Below are 22,087 nucleotides of genomic sequence, written 5' to 3' on the forward strand. Positions count from 1 at the left end.
ACTTGGCCCGTGCGCTGCGTGTGCGGCTCATACTTGGTGGGCTGTGTAATGTGCGGAGGCGTCGCCAAGGGCAGCGGAACTGTGGATGTTTTCCAGCATAATCACATGCATCCTCCCGCCACCCTCCCCCGCCCCCGCCCCGTGCCGTCCCACCGCAAGGCCAGGGAGCTACTGGGGTCGGAGGAGGACCCACGTCCACTGCTTTGGCCCCCGGATTCTCGGGGACGGCAAGGTGTCCGGGGCTGGGTCCCGCTTTGGGCTGTGTCCTCAGTGCTAAGCAGATCCCCTTCAGGCCCGGCCAGTACGGGTGGGGTGGGCAGCCGCTTTGGAAGCCCTGCCCGTGGTTCCAGGGAATTCCTTGAGGGGAGGGAGACTCCAGACCAGGAGAGGTGGGGCAGGGTCTCCTGCTTCGTGAAGGACCGCATTGTTGCAGCTCTGGGGACAAAGAAGGGCCCCTGGGGGCCTGGAGGGCCAGCCCGAGGCCTGACCTTGTCCAGCCAGCTCTCTCCGGCCTCTCCTTAGCACAGCTGGGACCCCTCATCAGGGCTGCAGAAGCGAGTACCACGGACTGAGCTTAAACAACGGAAATGTATCGTCTCACGGTTCTGGAGGCCGGGAGCCAGACATCCAGGGAGTCTGCAGGCCTGGCCTCTCCTGAGGCCTCTCTCCTTGGCCGGCTGGCGGCCGTCTTCCCACTGTGTCCTCGTGGGGTCCCTCTTCGTGCGTCTGTGTCCTGATCTCCTCTCCTCACGAGGACACCGGTCATACTGGATTAGCCGTCCCCCCGCCCCCAATAACTCTGTCTTAATTACCTCCGTTAAGACCTTGTCTCCGAGCACCATCCCTCTCCGACAAACGGGGGTGGGGGTTAGCACTGCATCATATGAATCTGGGAGACACAGCTCAGCCTGTAACACCAGCAGACGCTCAGTGCCTGGGATCACAGCCGCGTTCTCCAGGGTCCCCCGGCTGGCGGGGGGTGGTGGCGGGGGCCAGCGTGGACGGGCCAGGGGTCTGCAGTCACACACAGGGAAACAGTGGCATCCTGAGGGAGGCTCATTGTGTATTCAGCTCAGTCCTACGGAGAGGAAACCGGGGTTCTCAGGGACGCTGGCTCCCCCGTCGCTTAGCCGAGGGGCACTCAGTTGCCACGGTGACCCCCGTCTGCACAGTCAAACACACGGCCCAGCCACTTCTGCAGGCTGGAGGGCTCCCCACCCCACCTCGGAGTTCACACTGAGTGTTGAGTCCCTTGGTGACGAAAACATGGAAACGGTTGCCATGGCAGCCATTCTTTGGAGCCCTCACACTGGAGTGCAAAGTTCAGGATGTCCAGGAACAGCTGAAATGAAAATCTGGGAAAATCTGCCACTTCCCTCGCCCCAGAAGATGAGTGGGGTGGTGTTCGCTGCTCCCCTGAGCCCAGCCGTCCCTGAACCTGCCCGTCGTCCTGGGCTGAGCGCGGGGATGGAAGGGGGGCATGGGGCCCCCGGGGGTGACGGTGGCAGACCCGGAGAGAGGCTGGCCAGCACGGGACGCCCGGCCGAGCCGTAGGTGGGCAGGGGGTGACCGATCGGTATTCCCTGGGGACATGTCCTCGTGGCTGCCGGAGCGGCTGAGCCTGCCGGTGACTCGGTTTCCTCAGCTGTCATCTGCTGCTTCTTTTCCAGAACGGCTCAGGCCCACTCACCTGCCAGGAAAGTTTTCAGCCTGGTCCAAAGGTGAAGGGTGTAGGGGTGCCCAGTGGGCTCGGCAAGGGGGATGTCCTCTGTTCTGACCATGGGGATGGGGAAGATGACCAGGTTTTCCTTGATGGGTTAGTGCACAGAGACCCCCTCCCTTTATCCCCTGGAATGATTGTACGTCCCCCCAGTAGTTCCCCAGATGGACCCCACGGGGCTCTGCTAACCTGAGATGTGCTAGCCAGAGAGGTCTGCCATCACCTTTGTTTGGGAAACCAACACACATGCGCGCGCACACACACACACACACACACACACACACACACTTTGTAGATTGAAGGCTCTGAAAAGTCCCGCAGTCAGGAAACCTCTTGACTTTGGTTAACCCAGAATTTCACCAACGTGTTTAAACCCAGCTCTCCCCTGCCCACTTTTTCTTTACAAAGCATTTCTTCCTACTTTTATAATACCTAATGTCGTGCAGAAATGACCTTTATTAACACTTCCTAGGGTCAAGTGTATTTCCTGCAGCAGCAGTGTCAGCACCAGCTGGCATTTTGTGAGAGAGGCAGGCTCTGGGGGGGCTGGAACAGTTCCATGGAATCAGACACTCTGGGGCGAGGCACTGTGTGTTTGACAGGCCCTCCAGGGGATTCTGCTGCAGGCTCTGGTGGGGCACCCCTGTACCGGAGGAGGAAATACTGGCAGAGAATCAGGAGCGGGGGGTAATTGGGAAGGGTCAGGAGGGGGGAGGCAGCTTGGCGGGCATGGGAGGTGGGCATCCAGAGGACCCTGGACTCTGGAAGGGGACTACGGCCACCTGGAAGGACAGGTTCACTCGGCACTGGCACCGAGATCCCATTATGGTTTTCTGCGATTGGGTCGAGGGCAAGGTGGTGCATCTGGTCCTGAGGCTCCATGTTAAATGACTGGAGCCTTTGGAAAAGCCATGGCAGAAGGTCGAGAGGGGTTCCTGCCCAGCCTGTGAGGAGTGGCCCCCACTGCTCTCACAGAGGACACCTGTCCTGGGCAGGCGGACTCTGCTCAGAGGGCTGGGAGGACGGGCGGTCAGTTCCTGTAAGCTTCTCCTGGCCTTCCTGGACCCAGAGGGGGCTTGTGCTCAAAGGCATTGCTGGGTGGCAGCTTCAAGCTGGGCACCGGGTGAGGCTCTTTGGAGCAGCGGCCCCGGTCCAGGCGTCAGCAGGTGGGTTTCCACAGCCTCCCGCACCACCCACGCGTTCCCCAGTGGGGTACCCTGTGCACTTTCCAACTGTGGGTCTCGTCTTCCTTCGCCGTCAGGTGGGCTGCCCCATCCTCGGCTCGAGGAGGGTGGGGGGGGGGGTGGGTCACAGGAACCAGGGGGTGGAATGGGGGGCCCAGGTGGCACTCTCGGCCCGTGGCGCACTAGCCCGCCTGTGCTTCCTTGCAGCGGTCCAGATCCACATCCTGAAGGCGGATAAAGCGGGGGACTGGTGGAAGTTCACGGTGAACATCATCTCCGTGTACAAGCAGGGCACGAGCCGCATCCGCCGCGGTGACCAGAGCCTGTGGATCCGCTCGCGGGACATCGCCTGCAAGTGTCCCAAAATCAAGCCCCTCAAGAAGTACCTGCTCCTGGGCAACGCGGAGGACTCGCCCGACCAGAGCGGCATCGTGGCGGACAAGAGCAGCCTGGTGATCCAGTGGCGGGACACGTGGGCGCGGCGGCTGCGCAAGTTCCAGCAGCGCGAGAAGAAGGGCAAGTGCAAGAAGGCCTAGCGCGGAGGCAGCGGCGCGCCGGGAGGGCGGGCGGGCGGGGCCGAGCGCGAGCGCGCTTTCCCGGGCGAGGGGGGCGGGGGCGGGGCGGGGCCGTAGCGGGGCGGGGCTCCGGCCGCGGCCCCGCCCCCCCGCCCCGCCCCCGCCGCGCCCCCGGGGCGGGAGAGATGAGGACGAGACTTAGCTACCTCACGGGCTCCTTCCAGAGCAGCGGCGCGCTCCCCGGGAGGGGCGGGGCCGACGAGGGGGCGGGGCCGCCTGGTCCCGGCCGGGGCGGGGCGGGGCGGGGCGGGGCGGGACGGGGGGGGGGGGGGCGGAGGGCGGGCGCACAGCCGCGCAGGTGGGGTGGCCCCCGGAGAAGGGGACGTGAGAACTGTGAACCCGGGGCCGGGGGCCGAGCGAGCCCGGCCGCCCACCACCCGGGACACAGAAGACCGAGACGCCCCTGCTTCCCCCTGACCCTCCTTTGTCTGGGGATCCCCACACGGGACCCCTGGCTGCGACAACTTGGGCCCCCGTCTGAAGGGGCCTGCAGGCACTTGGGGGCGGCCGGAGCGGTGTGTCCTCCCAGCAGTCCCCGGGCGGCCTGTGGCCTCCGCTGCCACCTGCTGAGTCGGTCCTCCAGGGGGGTCGTGGGGTGGGGTGAGGGTTCTAGTTCGCGGAGCCAGAGGAGCGGAGCGCGGGGTTCGCGCCTGTCACCGCCCAGCTGCGCGATGGGTGCCGGCCCGGAATTCTGGCCCGTGCCGAGGGCAGTGGGCCCAAGGACACCCCTGAGCAGCCCCAGCCGGGTGGTCACCGCCTCACGTTAGAGCTGCCTGTTGGAGGAGGCACTGCGGAGGCAAAACCTCCCAGAGAGTTTCCTTTCTGGAAACTTGGAACCAGCCCCTTTATGACATTTTCCAGGGGAGGGAGAAGGGGCAGTGACACTATTTGTGTAATGACGTCAGCTGCTGGGAAGGGCCTGGACGGCGTGGAATGCAGGTTTGCACAGGCAGTTGGGCCTGGCTGGGGGGAGGGGGCTTGCCCGAGGCCAGCCAGGGTTTGCAGGCTCAGCGAGGTGCCAGGGTGCGCGAGCCTCGGGCGGGCCGGGGCAGGGATGACCAGGTTCCCGTGGGCCAAGGAAGCCGTGACCACTTCGTGTGACTGCCCTCACTCCCGGGTCCTCCCCCTCTCCCCGGGGGAAGGGACAGAGGCTGCTGGACCAAGAATGCCTGCTGCGGCCCCCCTTCCCGCCCCCCGGCCCCGGGCTGCCCTCCATAGCCTTCTTGGCCTAGCCCCGCAGCACCCGGACCCTCCGCTCGCCTCACGCAGAGCCCGTTCCTGAGCCCTGGGGCCTTCTGCCGCCCTGCCCTGGAGCTCTCTGCACTGCCCAGCGGCTCCGGCCCATGTCCTCGCCCCTGCCAAACCGAGTTCCGGACCCGGCTCCCCTCTCCGTCAGGAAATCGGTTTCATTTTCCCTGCTCAGAAGGGTCCTACCGAGTCTGAAGCTGGGCCCCTCGCGGTCTGGGTCTCCTCTGCCTCCCCCGCTTTGGCCCGCGTCGCGGCCGCCTTCTACTGAGCACCTGCTCCGTGCCAGGCACTTTACCCACGTGCTGTCACATTTCCCTCATGACAGCCCCGAGACAGGGAGGGATTCTCACCCCACTTTGCCAGCGAGGAAGAGGCAGGGCCGGGTTCAGGCTCCAGAACCAGGCCTCCTGGCCACGCTGCCCCTCGGTGCACGCCACCCTGTGGCCGATGCACCCGGTTTCCGGAGCAGGCTGTGACGGGGCGCTCCTGGCTGAGACCCTGGCCCTGGTCACTGCACGCAGCCTGGGGAACAGAAGGGGAAGGGAGGGACGGGCACGGTAACCTCTTGAGAGGTGGTGGCAAGAATGGGGGAGGCCGCGCCGGGTCCCAGGAGGCAGGCCTTGGCGAATCCTGAGACTTATCGGAAAGGACGTTTGGCCGCCTGGGGGTGTTTGGAGGGATCCCAGGAGAGACTGGGAGAGGAGCCTAAGAGGGCAGGGAGAAGGCAGAGCTGCTTGGGAAGGAAGAGCGAGGCCCAAGGCCGGGTGCATAGGGACGTCCCCTGCAGGCAGCCGGCCCTCCTCGAGGCCCAGCCTGCTTCGCTGAGCGCCGTCAGCCTCTCTGGGCCTCTGGGGCCTCCGCACTTGCTGCGCCCGGTCCCTGGAAGGCACCACGCTGCCACCAGGGCCCTGTCTTGTTTCTGTTCCCGCTGGCCTGGCTTCTTCACCCTGCCCAGAAGGGCTGTGCCTTCCTGGGTCTCAGTGTCCCCACCATGTCCACAGAGGGGCTGGCCCTGCTGGTCTCCGAGGCCCCCTCTGCCCTGGAGGCCTCAGGCGACAGCGGCCTGCTGGAAATTCAACCAGCCTCCGGCCTCGGCCTCTGCCCAGCACCCCCAGGGTAGGAGCCGCCCCATCCACCCGTGGCCTGGCCCTCCCCACCCCGGTCACCCGTGGGGGTGAGGGGCTGGGGACTTCGGTCCTCCCAGCCTGTGTTCCCCATCTCGAGGACCGGGCCAGAACCCGGCCCTCCGCTGCTCTGATTCCAGCCACCGACTCCGGCAGCGAGGGCCCCGTCCTCGGGAAAGCAGCCTCTGCCGGCCGCCCGCCTCCCTGGGAGGAGAGGAAAGTAGGAACTGAGGCGTTCCGGTTTGTACAGTTAGGAAGGGATGTAAAATGGAACTAGACTTTGAAGAGTGTATTAACCAGAGTTGTGCTATGTAGGTGTTCGAAGAAAAACATGCCTGATTAGTTTTTAAAACAAAAACAGGTCGCCCACCTGCCCTTTTTCTCACCTGCTGGATGGTCTGGAGCCCCTGACAGCAGAGTGCCTGCTTTACCGACACCCGGGAACACTAACGATGTGGGGGTTGGGGGGGGGAGGGATGCGGTGCTGTCCCTGGACTCGCCTGCAGGGGTGGCTTCTGTCCTGAGAGCAGCCCCAGGCGCCCAGGGATGGGAACGATGCCTCCCGGGAGGGACGGCTGTGGCACCCCAAGGCCCTTCGTGTCCTCCTGGACCTCAGCCTCCGCAGCAGCACGCGGGAAAAGGGGACACACTTCCTTGGGTTTGCCCCACATTGGAATAAGGCTGAGATCAAGGAGTCCCCAAGGGAGCAGGAAATGGCCCCTTGGGGGCACTGGAAAATGTCAGGGTGTCAATACTTAAAGGAAGCCCCCAGCCCCTCCCAGAGAGAGAATGGCGAGCGGGTGAACCAGACCCGTGGACGGGGTCGCTGGGCCACGGGCCACGGCCACGCCATACGCTAGGGGTGTCCAAATGTGTTCTCGTGGGGCCTCGCCCCCCAGCCCAAACCAAGCTGGCCCCACCCCCACTTACGTCATCGGACTGCTCTTCTCAAGGCACTCCCATCTCCCTACCCCTCCCCCCCCCCCCCCCCCCCCCCCCCCCCGCCAGATCCCTCCTGCGTTCTGAGTTCTGTTCGCTCGGAATTGTAAATGTTTAGTTTGACCATGACATATTGTTTGGGTCAGTGTTCCTTTCCAATGCATACTAATATATTATGGTTATTATATATGAATATATTTAATGACATGGACAAAGTTGTGGATTTTCTTTTTTTTTTTTTTTAAGTTTCTTTTTTTGTTTCTGGTTTTTGTTTTTTGTTAGAGTTGTAATGGACCCAGGCGGAACTTGTAACATGGGCCCTACATGATAGAACTAAGTTCAGATATCAATTAAATAAACTCTTGTACACTGTTTCGCTGTCTCCTGGTCTTTATTGGCGGCTTGAGCATGTTGGGGGGGGGCGGAAAGCTGGGGAGTCTTCAGGCAACTCTTAAGGAATATGGCTTCTGGTCTTAGAACGCGCCAAGACAGGGCCCTACCCACCCCAGAAAAGACCAGAAAAGGGCAACTTGGCTAGGAGAGAGTCCTAAGGTTTGCTGCCTCCGAGCACGATTTGGAGCCAAAACGCTCCCAGATGGGACAATGGGTGTTTCAGTCCCCACAAAGACATCCCTGGGATCCATCCTTGCCACTCCCTGGGCCTCCAGGTCAGGGGGAGCCCCAGGAAACAGCAGGAAGAGGTGTCACCTGGCCCAGATTCAACAGCAGGACACAGCGCACCTTTGAACTTCACCTTCCGATTGAGAACCTGCAAAGCAGCATTCTCGCCTTTCACGTAGTTTCTTCTGCTCAAAGCCGAGAAGAGACTCATGAGGAAAGACAACAGACAGGGTCTGTGACACCTGGAGGGGTTTTCAGGCCACCGTTTCTAAAGGCTTCACGCGGTGCAGGCGCTGGGCTGGGGCCGGTGCCACGCGGCCACCAGGAGCTGAGCTCGCTGGCTTTCTCAGAGGCTATGTTTAAACTCTTGAGTGGTTGTGCTTTCTTTATTAAATAATCCGGTCATTAGGAACATGTTGTGTTGCCACTCAGCATGGAGCCGGGCCCATCGTCACCAGGAAGCTGTCACTTCTGCACCCAGCTGTTTTTGAGGACGGGTCTCCGCAGCCGGGCTGGTCTGGCCCCGGAAGGCGGGGAAAGGCCCCGCCTGGCTGCACGGGGAGGTGACGGAGGTGCACGAACAACCAGGGCCAGACCAGGGGGGTCTCCGGGGTCCCCATCCGTTGGGGAGCCAGCTCCCTGCTGGAATGACGATGCCTGACACCGGGTACAGGGACAGGATCCAGGTCTCGGCTGGCTGGACGGGCCGAGGAGAGAGGAGCCGGCCAGTTCATAGCGGGGGGCGGGGGTGGGGTATCTGAGGACCGGAGACCTGCTAAGTCGCCAGGCCGAGAGGCGTGTGCTGCAGCTGCACGCGGGGGTCGGAGGCTCACCGTGGGTCATCCTAGGTCAAGGGTCCAGTTCTCAAGGGCTTTCGTGACATGGCTTTTTTTCTGTCCTTCGTAAAAAAGGCATCTGTGCCTGAAGAGTGCTGTTACTCCTTCGGGATCCCGCCATGGCCAGGCCCCGGGCCCCAGGCCAGAAGGAAGCGGCCCCGCTGCCCGCCCCCCACCCCAGCCCCGCCCGGGGCCTCATGCAGCCGGGGAGGGGACGCACGGCCACCTGCCAAAGTCAGTGCAGGACGTAAGCCCGAGGTGGCCGACCGGCCCATTTGGAGGCGGCCCTGATGCACAAGGAAGCCGGGCTGCCCCGTCCGGGACTTGGGGTCCGGTGCGGTTACGGGCCAGGCAAAGGCCCAACCCCTCCTGAGCGAGGATGCTTCCCAGCGTCTGCCCCACTTTCAGGGACGCCAGGCCCCCCGCATTCATAAAGCCGTCCCCTCCCGGGACAGCGAGATGGCGTGCGGGCCGCCCGCTCCCGGCAGACACAGCCTAGGCTTCGGATTTTGTTGAATAGACCTCTCTTTCCACGCTCTCTTAAGACTAAATAAAGACATATGAGGACCATGCCAAGAAAAATGGGGAGCGAAAGAGCCAGTGAGACACGCGGTAGGTGGACGGGGTGAGCTCACGGCCGTATCGAACCGGACACGCCCCAGGACCTCGAGCCACTGCTGGGAAGCGGTGAATGCTTTTGGCGTGAACCTGGGGGGACGTCTGACATTGTACGAGGCAATTAGAGGAAAGACGAGTCTCGGCTCACTTTCTGAAATAAGGGAGGGAAAATACCCGCATTGAACTTGAGCTGGGCTAGGCTAGAAAACCCAGTAGGTAAAAGAGCGTCTTCGGTCCTCTGCGGAGAGCCCCCAGTTGTCACCTGGGGCCCAGGAAGCGGGACGGACGGGCTCCGAGGAAGCTGAGGCCTGGGAGGAAGGACCCAGCCGGAGGCGGGCCGGCGGTTCTGGAAGCAGAGGGGCAGTCGGGGGAATTCTGCAGCGGCCCTGTGCACGCACAGTTCCAGGGCGCTGCTGGGGCCCCGGGGACCCTGCAAGGAGCAGATGGTCCTGAGGCTAATTAAGACTAAGGCTTAGTTACAGTTATTAATGAAGTTTCAACAGATCCCGAGTACCGGCTATAAGCAGGTATCTGGATTTCTTTATATGGAATCCAGCCTTTAAGTGCTTACAATTAATAATCGCCTAAGTTAAACAATACTTGTCCTGTTATTTCAATACAGGTTACTTTCGCGGAGAAGGCTCTCGAGCGGACGGGTGCTAAGGCCCCGTCTCCCCTCTCCTTATGCTTAGGGCGAGGTCTCACCGCCCACACGGCCGATTCGGTGCCGCGGGCCTGTGGGAATGCAGGCCTGACGGCTCGCAGGGGAAAGCCAGGCCTTGTCGGACCACGCTGGGACAAGCCACCTTTATGTTAAGCCACTTGACTCCAGGGTGGGTCCCCAGGCCACAGGTGCCTGAAAGCGGCTCAGCGCAGCCAGGTGCCCTTTGCTTCAGAGGGGTGGGTGTCTCCCGCGAGAAGCCCAGCCCTGAGGATGCGGAGGAGGGGGGGATCCTTCCTGCCCGGCACCACCCTGCCCTGCACCACACTGCACCCCCCTCCCCCCACCCCGCCCCCGGCGCTGCCCGAGGCTCACATGGCAGGTCCTCACGTTCTGGCAGGCCGGCTTTCTACCCCCTCCCCTGCCTGCGGGTCCAGAGAAGTGAAGTCACTTGTCCAGGTCACCCAGCTAGCAGCGCCGGGGCCGGGCCCGGAGCCCGCTCAGTCAAAAGAACAGAAGCGGCTGTATGCAGACATCGGCTCAGTGTTCGGCTTGAAAAGGCCTTTCCGTGTGACTGAGCCAGGACGCCGTGGCTCGGGTTCAAAGACGCCCCACAAGTTGCCGGGGCTCCGTGCTGAGCAAGTCAAGAGGAGGTGAGAAAGTCAAACAGACCTTCAATGCCGCCTCCCGGGAGCCCCGAAGCGGTGGGGGGGGGGGGCGTTCCAAGGAGACGCTGTTTATACGGACTCGGGGTTTCGCACGACAAGGCCGGACGACGTGGCTTTGCGGATTCTTGATCTTCCTTTAGGTGATCCAGGAGCAACCACCCGCCTCCCCACCCCACCCCCCGCAACGAGGGAAAAGCAGTCTAGGGTGCCTGGCCGGCCGCAAGCCCTTGGCCCCCGTCCGGCACGGCCCTTGTCCTTCGGGAGCACACCCACCTCGAACGGAGCCTGCCTCTGCCTCCTCTCCCCTGCCTCCCGGCCCAGGTGCCCGACGGCGCGGTCCCTGCTCACGCCCCCTCTCCACCCCCCTCTCACCCCGAGGCCTAGCCGAGCTCTGATGGGGTGGCCGACCCCGAGGCCAGTGGGGAGCAGGGTCCAAGTGGACGGGACGGCGGCCCCACATCTGGGACGGACCCGGGCCCTTCGGGTTTGGCGGGTCGCGGGCCCGGTGCCGGCCCGTCTGATGGCTGTCACGGGGCAGAGTCGGGTGGTGAAGCCAGGAGGGCCCAGGGCCGCATCACCTCGCGGGAGAGAGGCAGGCATGTGATGACGTGTGCTCACCCCACGTGGCGGGAGCCTGAAGGGAGCCCACGCCCCCAGGGAAGAGCCACCAGGAAGAGGCCCCGCCCCCTGCCGCGATTTCCCGCTCCCCGAGCACGGTCGTCACCAAGCTCTCTGACTGAGGACGAGGTGTCGGGACCTCGGGTCCGCCCAGCACGGTGCGGTCGTGGGTCCCGAGCCCGTCCCTCTCGAGGGCAGTCGCCTGCAGTATGTGGGAGATCCACGGGAGACCCTGGGGTCCCCTCCCACTGACCCACTCTCTCCTCCTCCTCAGCGAATCCCTGTGCCTTTGGAAACCGCCCCATCAGCAACCCTAACCCTTTCCTCCTTTGCCATGGATAAAGAAAAGCCAGGCCGGCCGGCCGTCCTGCTTTTGAACCTGGGCGCCTTTGAACCTGGAACTCACTGATGCTCCCACGGGAGATGTCCTCTGTGTCCTTATTCACACACGCACTCGTGCACACACACACACACACACACGCACACACACACGGTGGTCAGAGCCTGTTCGGGCACCACATAAAGGCACTGCCCTCCTGACGTCGTAACCACACCTTTCGCTGAGCCCTAACCGGTGCTTTCCAGCCTGACCACGTCCCGCGGCACCCACTTGACTCAACGTTACTTATCATCAGGCTTCAGCCTTGGAAAATGGGTTTACGGTCGCAGAGGGAAAGGGATGTGCTCCTGGCTTCTGGCTCGACTCCCCAAGTAGAGTCCGGCAATGTTTCTGAGTGACAGCAGCAAGCTTGGGAGTGGGGACTGGGGCAGGGTGGCGGGGTGACAGGTGCACAGACACATGCCTGTGCGGCCACCCCCCCCCCCCCCCGCCCACCTGCACACACAGGGACTCACTGTTTCCTCCGTGGGCACATGACTTCCCCAGGGAGACAGACATTCGTGGCCTCAAACTGCCTGTTCTGTTGGTGCCCCCAGGATACCCAGCACACCGCGGGGTGGCCGGAACCACCTGGCAGGCACAGGGCGCAACCCCCGGCGGGACCTCGGGCCAGTGCCCCATGTCGAAACCGATAGGGTCATGCCGGGCCCGCGGCTCCAGGCAGCCCTCCAGAGCCGTCACACTCTTGGCTTTACTAAAGCAACGCACAGCGGACGTTCAGAGCGTCGGAGGGAATTTATTGAGAGCAGCTTTTTCGCGTACCAACGGGGTGCCGAGCTTTTGTCCGTCGCTGGCGGGTGTCACAGCTGGGGGGGCCCTTCACTGCCGCTAGTTGGTGGGCCAGACCGCCACGACCACAATGGCCACGAGCAGCAGTAAAATCACCATGACCATCCCTGGAAAACAGAAGCATGAGAGACCCCTTTAGCTATCTGTCTCAGAAGGGCGTCACACAGCCGGTTAACTACCTTCCCAGGGGACGGCGGATAGACACGTCTGTGCCCCCACCCCCGGCCTTCAGTGTGTGTGTGTGTGTGCGCGCGTGCGCGCGGGGGGCGGGGGTGGTCAGCTGCCCCGGGGACGCTGGAGACTGTCCGCCTCGCTACCTCGAGAGCTGTGCCAGCAAAGTGCCAGCCAGACTGGGGGCTCTGGGTGGGGCCTCGGGCGAGGAGGGGAGCACGCGCCCAGCCCCTGGCTTCTCCGTGGGCAGCGTGGCTCCGTTTTCGGTTTGCGCTGGGGGAGCATCGATAACGCAGAGGGCTCTGGGGTTCGAACGGCAGTATTCAGTCTCGGATCCACTTTCTCCACTGTCTCCACGTGGCTTGGCCTTTTCTTCTGGAGCCCGAGACGCTTGTGTCAGTCATCTGTCAGAACAGCCAATGGACGGACTACTGCAAAGTCAGGGCTCCAGGGGCGCCTGGGTGGCGCAGTCGGTTAAGCGTCCGACTTCAGCCAGGTCACGATCTCGCGGTCCGTGAGTTCGAGCCCCGCGTCGGGCTCTGGGCTGATGGCTCAGAGCCTGGAGCCTGCTTCCGATTCTGTGTCTCCCTCTCTCTCTGCCCCTCCCCCGTTCATGCTCTGTCTCTCTCTGTCCCAAAAATAAATAAACGTTGAAAAAAAAAAATTTAAAAAAAAAAGTCAGGGCTCCAAAAACGTCCACTTGCCAGAGGCCCCCAGAGGGAAGCGAGGAGATAAAGCGCGGGGACGCGTCTGGGAAGTAACGGGGGGGGGGGGGGGAGGTGGGGGGTCAAGCCCACGGGGTCACATGGTGGTTTGGCCACCAGGACTGCCCACCTCAGACTGAGAAGCTGTTTCCAGAGAGGTCAGTCCCGGGAGTCCACACTCCCTATGCTCTTACGGGGAAGTCACGAACATCCTGCTGGTGTTATTAACTAGCTGCTGGCTGGCCGCGTGGGGCTATTTAAATTGCAATTGATTAAAATTAAATAGGGGTGGGGCGCCTGGGGGGCTCAGTCGGTTAGGCGTCCGACTTCGGCTCAGGTCATGATCTCGCGGTCCGTGAGTTCGAGCCCCGCGTCGGGCTCTGTGCTGACAGCTCGGAGCCTGGAGCCCGTTTCCGATTCTGTGTCTCCCTCTCTCTCTGCCCCTCCCCTGTTCATGCTCTGTCTCTGTCTGTCTCAAAAACGAATAAATGTTAAAATCAAATAGGGGCGCCTGGGTGGCTCAGTCAGTTGAGTGTCGTACTCTTGATTTCGGCTCAGGTCACGATCCCAGGGTGGTGGGATCGAGCCCCCCTTCGGGCTCTGTGCAGGACATGGAGCCTGCTTGGGATTCTCATTCTCTCTCTCTCTCTCTCTCTCTCTCTCTCTCTCCACCCCACCCCTGCTCTTGCATGTACTCTCTCAAATAAAAAAAATAAAATTCAAAAGATAAATAAAATTAAAGGACTCAGTTTCTCATTTACACTCACCATATGTCAAGCGCTCAAGAGCCACCTGTGGCCAATGGCCACCGTGCTGGCCAGAGACAACAGAGACTTCCTTCAGCACAGGAAGTCCTCCTGGGCAGAACTGACGTAAGGTCTCGAGCTGTGATGACTTCCCCTGCTGCTCACACCCCAGCTTCTCTGATGGCTCCTGGAGCAGAGGCTCCACACATATTTGTTGAGCAAACAGACGAACCGTTACGAGGCGTGTCCTCAACACTCACCCGACAGGCTTGGGCGGTTTCTGACGTGGGAGCCCCGCTCTCCCTTCTTCTTGAGCCGGTTTTGTTAAGTTATATTTTCCTGGGGAACTGCCCATTTTTTCCTGAGTGCTCGAAAGTACTGGCGTAAAACCGTTCGTGACGTTCTCTTATAATTTCAACACCGTGCTCTATCCGCGTCCTTCTTTTCGTCTCTGACACCACGTAGTTGAGCAGTCTTTTTCCTGATTAGCCTCAAGATGCCTCTTGTTCAACTTTCCCAAGAATTAGTTTTTTTTAAGCTTATTTATTTATTTATTTTGAGGAAGACGGAGACAGCGTGAGTGGGGGAGGGGCAGAGAGAAAGGATCCCAAGCAGGCTCCGCGCTGTCCGCACAGAGCCCAACACCGGGCTCGAACCCATGACCTGTGAGATCATGACCTGAGCCGAAACCGAGACTTGGACGCTTAACCGGCTGAGGCACCCAGGCGCCCCACCCCCCCACCCCCGAGGATAAGTCCTGACTTTGCTGACCACCTATCATTTACTTTGTGTTTTACTGAATTTCTGCATCTATTTTCATTAATCCTTCTGTTCCTAGACTTTCTTTGGCTTCACCCTGCTGTTTTGTCTCTAACCTCTTGAACAGAAAGTCAACTCATTCATTTGCCATCTTTCTTCCAAGTACGGGCCCCTGTAAGCCTACAACTTCTCATATGAAAAAGCCGCACTGTGCTTCGTTTCTAAACTCCACGTCTTTCAAAATTTTAGGCAACTTCTTTGGCCCAACAGTTAACTCAGAAGCATGTTTTAAAATTCCCGGTTGTAACGAAACATGCATATCAGACATACGTTTAAAAATTTTGAGATCATAATAACACACTCTATTTTGATGTGGAAATGCCTGTGAGTTCCACTGGTGACAAAGCCACTGTGGTTACCTGCCTAGGATCTTAACTGAGGAAAAGGCTGCATCTCCGTTAGAGGTTAGCAGAAGAATGCAATTTGCTTTCCCACCCAAGTTCACAGACACCCTGAATCCTCTCCACAGACCTCCAGGGTCCAATGCAGTCCAAGTAGTATGTATTTTCAACTCAACCCATGTAAGGCAGAACACGCCCATCATTTTAAACATTAAGAAGGAAGGGACTTAAAGCCACGTGGCCAGCCTCCTTATCATCTCCCTGTGAGAGTAGGCGATTTTTTTCCCAAGACACCCTCTTTCTCTGATGATCTGATCTTCTGAGAGACCTACCCCCTGTTGGGGACCTAAGAGTTCTCCCCCTGATTTCATACGGACATAGACCCAAGTCTCTACATCAAGGGTCGGCAAACTGTGGACCTCTGCACCAAACCTGGCTGGCGGTCTGTTTTCGTGCAGCCCCTGAGCCAAGAAATGGTTTTTCTATTTTTTAAGGGTTGTCAAAAAAGACAAAGAAGTAGATGTGACACGCGGCCGGTGGTCTGCAAAGCCTAAACTATTTCCTGTCTGGCTTTTCACAGAACCGAGTCGATCCCTGCTCTGCATCACTGCGGCCGATAACGACCTAGCCGTGGCCTCGGTTCATCCATTCAGGCCCTGGTTTCCAGTTCTCCCTCCACTTCCTTCATCTGGGGATTTCCTCTCTTCCTTGTAAATTCCGCCGTGGGTTAGCATTTTAGGGGAGAGGCTGTAATATTTTATCTTGCCTTTCCAGATGCTTGTAGGAAGGTGTGCGCGTGTGTGTGTGGGCACGTGTGTGTCAACATTATCTCGGTCCATATTCTTGCCAGGACCAGAAGAACAAGTCTCCTTTTTGTGCATTTCTGCCTCCAGAAACATCTTCAGGTTGACCAAAAGTTCCACCTGGGCAGGAATCCCACTAGTTCCTGGCGGGGCGGAGACGTCGCCCTCCAACGTCTAGGGAACAATCCTCAACTGGAGGGCGCAGATGGCCTGAGGAGCGTCGGGGGTGGCTGCTAGGCCTCCAGAGCCCAGGCGTCCCCTGAAGACAAGGGGGGGAAGCCCGGGTGTTGAGGAAAGGTGGGAGACGAGGCATGCCGTCTCAGGCAGCTGTTGCCGACGCTCGGGCAGGGTCGGAGCCGGGAGGGCACTCGAGGCCGCGAGGCTCGCCGTGTGGTGGGGGTCCTGGACTGAGGGAGAGAGGCCGACACAAGTGACCCTGCGTCTTCACGTCAGGGTGGTGATAAGAATAGCAGAATGGGAGAGGAGAGTGAGACATGGAGAACCGTGACCGGCTGGGAAGCAGGCACCATACGCCCGGGGTCAGCCTGCACACACACAAAGCTCACGATCCAAGGGAAGAGGCCCCAGGCACCGGCGGTTACTGGCCCCTGAGTGTCCGAGGCAGGGACTGAGCCCGTCTAGCTGACCGCCGTCTCCCCAGGACCGAGCACAGAGCCTCACCCACGGAACAGGCACCGCGCGTCCTTTTTTATAGAAATGAATAAACGCACTGAGTCACTGGAAGGGACAAGAGGAACCGGTAAGAAAGACAAAGGAGGAACAGTGGACAGAGAGAAAGAGAGAGAGAGAAGCTGAGAACATGTGTCAAGGAAGCCAAAGAAAGAGAAGATTCACAAAGTGGTCAGCCCCCGTCAACAAGTGCCACACAGACGCCAGGGGGCCAGACAGAAGCTCCTGGGCTGACGCCTTTAATGGGACCGATTAGCGGACAGGTGGCTGCGCCTCTCGGAACTGCTATCACACGGCAATTCCTTGGGGCGTCCGGGGGGCTCAGTCGGCTGAGCGTCCGACTTCGGCTCAGGGCACGATCTCCCCGTCCGTGGATTCGAGCCCCGCGTCGGGCTCTGTGCTGGCAGCTCGGAGCCTGGAGCCTGCTTCGGATTCTGTGTCTCCCTCTCTCTCTCTGCCCCTCCCCCGCTAGTGCTCTCTGTCTCTCAAAGATAAATAGACATTAAAATTAAAAAAAAAATACAGCAATTCCTCTTCCAGCTGCTAATTTTTCTATCACAGAAACTGTGAGTCTTACGAACGCACCACAGCAGAGGTGACCCAGGGCACCTGATGCCCGTGAAAACCGAAGATGCCCTTGAGCTCCTGGTGCCACAGACAGTGGTCACCTGATGCCATGTGGTCAGGCGGGTCCCCGCGCAACGATGCAAAGGCGACTTTAAGAGCAATGAAACTAGGTCTTTTACATTTTAAGGCGTCTCGGGGCAAACAGGGGCCCTCTGGCTAGGACATTTTCAACAGGTTTCAGTGAACTGGTATGGGCGGAGGGTCCACTGACGAAGTCACTTCAAGACGGCAAGGGACGATGACCAGCAAAGCCAGCTGCAGCCTTTTGGATTCTTTGGGCCAAAGAGCAGGTGTTTATATATGTTGCCACCCGGTGATCCTTTCTCTTTAAGAGTCTGGCCTTCTTGGAACGTGGTCACGGCTCTGGCACCTTTCTTGAAGGGAGTGTCTCTCCTCTAAAGGATGTTTCGGGAAGAGTCACCAAGGCTCGTTCTAAAGCCAGGGGGGGCTGAGCGGTGCCGTGCGTGGAATATTTCCTGTGCTCGGGGATCCGTGTGATCTCCTTGCTTACTTGCTTCTTAGCCTGAGAGAAATCCTATCTCCTCCACCTCATCCACGAGGGAAAGCTCTTACCGAAGGCCCTGCCCTTCCAGGGGTGGAACTCACCCCTGTTCCACCTCTTCCCCTTTCTCTGCACCAGGGGGGCCCGTGCAGGGGGGATCCTGGTTCCCGACATGATGTGGGGTTTACCAGGGACAGGTCCCAGACTGCTCTGGGCTGAGAATCTGGGATACAGAGTTTCCACTCATTCTGGCCCCCTCTTCTCTTTTTCCTTCCTCCTTCCCTCCTTCCCACCGTCTACGGTGGCAACTTTGAAACAGGCGCAGAAGTAGATGGGCGAGTAATGATGCCCCGTGATGCGCGAGGCTCGATTCATGACCAGTCTGGCTTCGCCTGTACCCTCCCCCGTGCCCTGTCCGGGTGTATTCTTTTGAAGTGAACCCCCAGACAGACATACTTCATCTCCCGAGACTTCAGTGAGAACCCCTCCAAGATAAGCCATCGCTAAAAAAAAAAAAAAAAAAAAAGTCCCCACCATGCGTAAGCCCCGACGATTTGCTTTTTCTTGAAGACAGAGATGGGAAAGTGGCCCCAGCCCGGAGGTCACAGGAGACCACGCGGCCGGAGGGTCACGGGAAGACTGTGACTCGTAGTCGGTCACGTGGGACAGAGAGAACTCCTTTCTTTTGCCTCCGAGTGGTGTTGAAACCTCAGGGGTCGGCTCGTCCATCCCCCAGCTAAGGAAATGTTTGACATTTCAGAACGAGGCAAGACAGTTGAACTTCTGGGAACCTGCCAACTTCTCAAACAATGAACGCTCTTTGCCCCCGGCCCCAGCACGGGAACACCTGGCGAGGCCCCTGGATCGGGATCGCTTCCCCCACTGAGCCTCGCTCGGCTCCGGGCCCTGCTGCTGCGGGCACCTGGCGACGCGGGGTCTCCCTCCCGACACCCAGTGCCCCCTGCGGGGGAGGGGGGGCAGGTGGGGGGGGCATGCCAGAGTTAGGGAGTGGGAAAAAAATGTCCACTTCCTTTGGTCAGTTCACCAGATGAGGATTCCTTCACCACTCGCAATATTTACAGCCATTAAACAAAGATCTAAGAAAACAAACTCCTTTTCAGACAGGGAAGGGACCTGAAACACAGTCTCTCCGGGACAGCGCTGCGTTTTCTGAAAGTCTGTTCACCCGGATTCACGGTCCCTATTTTTCCCCAGTGAGACGCTGGAAACCTGCGAATTAACGGGGCCGGTGCTGCCGATGTGTCTGCCGTAGTCGGGCATAGGTAACGGCTCTTTGTGCTTATGGAGGAGGAAGGGGAGGAGGGGAAGAAGGGAGAGGGAGAGGAGGAGGAAGGAGGGGAGGAGGAAGGGGAGGAGGATTACAAAGTCTGGCCTTCCTTGAGAGAGGGAGAGCAGATCTCAGCACAGGCGCTTTGGGGCACTTCCGGACACTTCCGCCCTCAGCTGTAGGGGTGCGGAGCGAAGCGCGGCGGGAGAGGAGAGGGTGCAGGGGTGATGGGGCAGGAGGTGGGGGGTTTGGAGGGCAATTTTATCTAAAGTCTTTTCATCCGGTTCTGCTTAGCCCAGGAGAGCTGTACTGGCTGCTCCGTGATCGCCGGTTGCTTGGGACCAAAATACATACGCTCGTGCCCAACCTGTTCGAGTCCGCGCCCGCGAGCACCTCTCGTGCCGCTGATAACTCTGAGGGTCCACGGCAGGCATTTATGAAACCCACCTATAGTCGGCTGGGGGGCTTTTCCCCCAGTTGTGCCTGTGAACAGGTGACATTTGCTCACGCATTATGCAGTTGGCTCTCACGGATCAAACAGCTCTCTCGCGGCGGAGTCCTGAGCTGAGGTGAGCAAGAAGCAGGAGAGAAGGCAAAACTGGAATATTTGTTTTCCAAAGTTCATGTAAATGTCCCCTGTAATCCCATTACTGGGCAAATAAGCGAAGGCAAGAGTCGACGGCCGGCGGAGAAGGGGAACGTATTTACATTCTGATTGATTCTCAGGCTGCAGGGCCGGAGAACCGCGGTTACCCGCGGGTTCCCGGCCGGAGCTGGGGGGGGGGCTCTGCTGGGCAGCGGGGAGCGGGCCCCCGGAGCCCTGCTCCCACCAGCCTGGAGCTCAGCGGCTGGGGACAGGGGCACCCACGGCCTCCCCGGGCCCCCGTGGCATCGGCTTCACGCCACCGCTCTGTGCCACCGTCTCCCACCGACAGCGCTGCCTTCGTCCAGAACTGAACGGGAGTCTTCTCTGACCTTCTGAGTTTGGTTCTGTTCTGACCTGGCACGCGATCCATCCTCAGGCTTTCTTTTTCTCTGCTCAGGGGTGAGCACTCCTGGGCAGCCCTGGTGGGTTCCCTCCGCTCACCAGACCTCACGCCCTCTCACCCGTCTGCTCGGACCCTCCGCCCTCCGTCACCCTACACGGGGCCACCTCCTGGGCCGCTGGGCTGGGACTGCGCTCCCTCCAGGCTGCCTGCGGCCAGGTTCGTGCCTTAAATGACCGTCCTCTGCCCCTACGGGCCCCTATCGCTTACAGACATTCCTTTCCTCAGGCCAGGGGGGCTCCAGCAGCAGGGAGCGTGCAGTCGGGCGTGGTGGCCCGGGCGCTGGGTTTGGGGGTCAGGGAGACCCGACCTCCGAGCTGCCAGTGGTATATAGGAGGCACTGGCGAAGTTCCTTCCGTCTGAGGCCGGTCCCGCCATCAGTAAAAGCCCCCAGACACCGACTTCGTAGTTGTGCCGTGAGGATTCAGTACAATGAGGTGCCCGAGGCTCCCGGGGCGAATCCGGGGCCCCGTGAACGGCAGCTACGACGACACGGATTACCCCCGCGTGCACGGCCTGCTGCTAAGAAGGCGCCCGTGTGCGGCACATGCCGCATGATGTCCCGCGAGGGACTTGGGCTCACGGCCTGACGACGGAACTAAGATGTCACTCGTCCCAGAAGTGAAGGAAGAGGGGCGAACCCGGGAACAGCCGGGTGGCACCCAGTTCAGAAACGGAGCCCGGTTCCAGCCGCAGCCCAGCCGGGGTGACGGGCGTCCAGCGAAGGTTGGAAGTTCGGGGAGGAATATGTCTGGCAGCATCTGTCTGGGTCACTGGCCACAGGAGGGGCGGCTGGGCCGGGCGGGCGCTGGCTGCCGTCGGAAGCCAAGTGGACGCCGGGTGAGAGGGGCCGGTGGCCCAGGATGTGGGCCCCGCGAGGAAGGCAAGGTCAGAGCAGGGCCAGTGCGGAGGACGGGCTCGCGGGCGGGGGGAGAAGCGTGAAGCAAACCCAAGGGGAGTCTAGAAGAACCACGGAAAGCCTGGTGGGGGCTCTGAAGTTGTGCCCAGCCCTGGAGCACGGTCAGCCCTGCGGGAGGGTGCCAGCCAGTCCGGCATAATCGCGGGACCGTCGATGCAAGTGATAGAAGCATAAAGAGAACAGAAGTAAAAAAAAAAAAAAAAAAAAAAAAGTCAGGGGAGGCTGGGTGGCTCAGTCACTTGAACGTTCGACTTCGGCTCAGGTCACGATCTCATGGTTGGTGAGTTCGAGCCCCGCATCGGGCTTTGTGCTGACAGCTCGCGGAGCCTGCTTTGGAACCTCTGAGTCCCTCTCTCTCTGGCCCTCTGAGGCTCACAGGCACTTGTACACTTTCTGTCTCTCAAAAATAAATTAACAGTAAAAAAAAAAAAAGAAAAGAAAAGAGCTGCTGTGATGCTATTGGATGTATGTGTGCTCAGAATGTTCTCTGCTCAAATCCCCAAAAGTTGGCAGGGCTGGGGCGGGGGGGGGAGGCTGGCAAAGCAACGACTTCCCCCAATTTGCACAGAGGAAAACGGGGCTCAGAGGCTGGCCCCACGCTGCCCTTCGGAGAGCCCTAGGAAGGGAACAAGTCAACAGCAGAGCTGGTTCTGGGCCCTCGGGCCGCGTTCCCTGGGAGGGAGCGGGCTCAGGAGGGGCAGCGACCACTGAAGGCCGGCCGGGTGACGGTGGGAGCCGTGGTCTGTGACACTGAGAGACCCCCTCAGAGACACACATGACAAGGCAAAGAACTGCCCAGTTGGCTTGGTTCTGACCGAACACAGAGAAAACTGAGATTAAACAGAGTTTACTGCTTCGGCCTGAGGTCGTGCTGAGTGCGTCTGTCTCTGCCTTTGGACAGGACCACAGCCCGGGGACAAGCGCGGGCCTGGCCCCTTGCCAGCCTGCCGGAGTGAGACGGCCACAGCGCGGGAAGCCAGCGTCCTTGGGGCCACGGCGGAGGGACAGCACGCATGGCCCACCCAACCCTGGCTCGTCTGGGAAGGAACAAGCTTCCTGAGGGGTAAGGGCTGTGCTCTTCTGCAGAGTGGCCGTGCCCACGCTGGGTTTGTGCCGGGGTGACGCGGGGAGAGGAGGGGGGCCTCTCCCTCACGCACCGTCCTCTGAAGGCCCAGGCCCCATCTGGGGACAATCGGCCCCCCGTCCCTGGGCTGGCACGACAGCCCAGGGCCGACAAGAGGCAACACTGCGTCACAGAGACTCTGGAAAAAAGTCAACTCTGGAGAGAAGGCGGCGCCTGTGGGGAAGGAGGTCTGCGTGGGGAGACATCTGGGGGCCAGAGAGAGAGAGAGAGCGCAGGAAGCAGGAATAGGGGAAGGTGGCCTGACCCGAGGGTGGGGGATGGGACGAGAGGAGGGGCTTGCCCAGAA

At 60.4% G+C, this 22,087-nt stretch overlaps 2 protein-coding genes across 6 annotated transcripts in view; one reads left to right on the forward strand and one right to left on the reverse strand.

The window, feature by feature from the left end:
- The window catches only part of NTN1 (netrin 1), a 186,982-nt gene extending 183,490 nt beyond the window's left edge, over positions 1-3,492 (forward strand). For all 5 annotated transcript variants that reach the window (XM_047833912.1, XM_047833913.1, XM_047833909.1 and 2 more), the window contains exon 7: positions 3,112-3,492. In XM_047833912.1, the coding sequence (XP_047689868.1) occupies positions 3,112-3,440 (329 nt within the window). In that variant the 3' untranslated portion in view covers positions 3,441-3,492. The remainder of the gene's footprint in view (positions 1-3,111) is intronic.
- Positions 3,493-11,928: 8,436 nt separating this feature from the next.
- Positions 11,929-22,087, reverse strand: part of STX8 (syntaxin 8) — a 255,685-nt gene continuing 245,526 nt past the window's right edge. Inside the window, exon 8 of the mRNA XM_047831709.1 lies at positions 11,929-12,108. Coding sequence (XP_047687665.1) covers positions 12,041-12,108 — 68 coding nt within the window. The 3' untranslated portion in view covers positions 11,929-12,040. The remainder of the gene's footprint in view (positions 12,109-22,087) is intronic.

The sequence above is a fragment of the Prionailurus viverrinus genome, chromosome E1 (genome assembly GCF_022837055.1).
Source record: "Prionailurus viverrinus isolate Anna chromosome E1, UM_Priviv_1.0, whole genome shotgun sequence".
In the NCBI taxonomy this organism is placed as follows: Eukaryota; Metazoa; Chordata; class Mammalia; order Carnivora; family Felidae; genus Prionailurus; species Prionailurus viverrinus.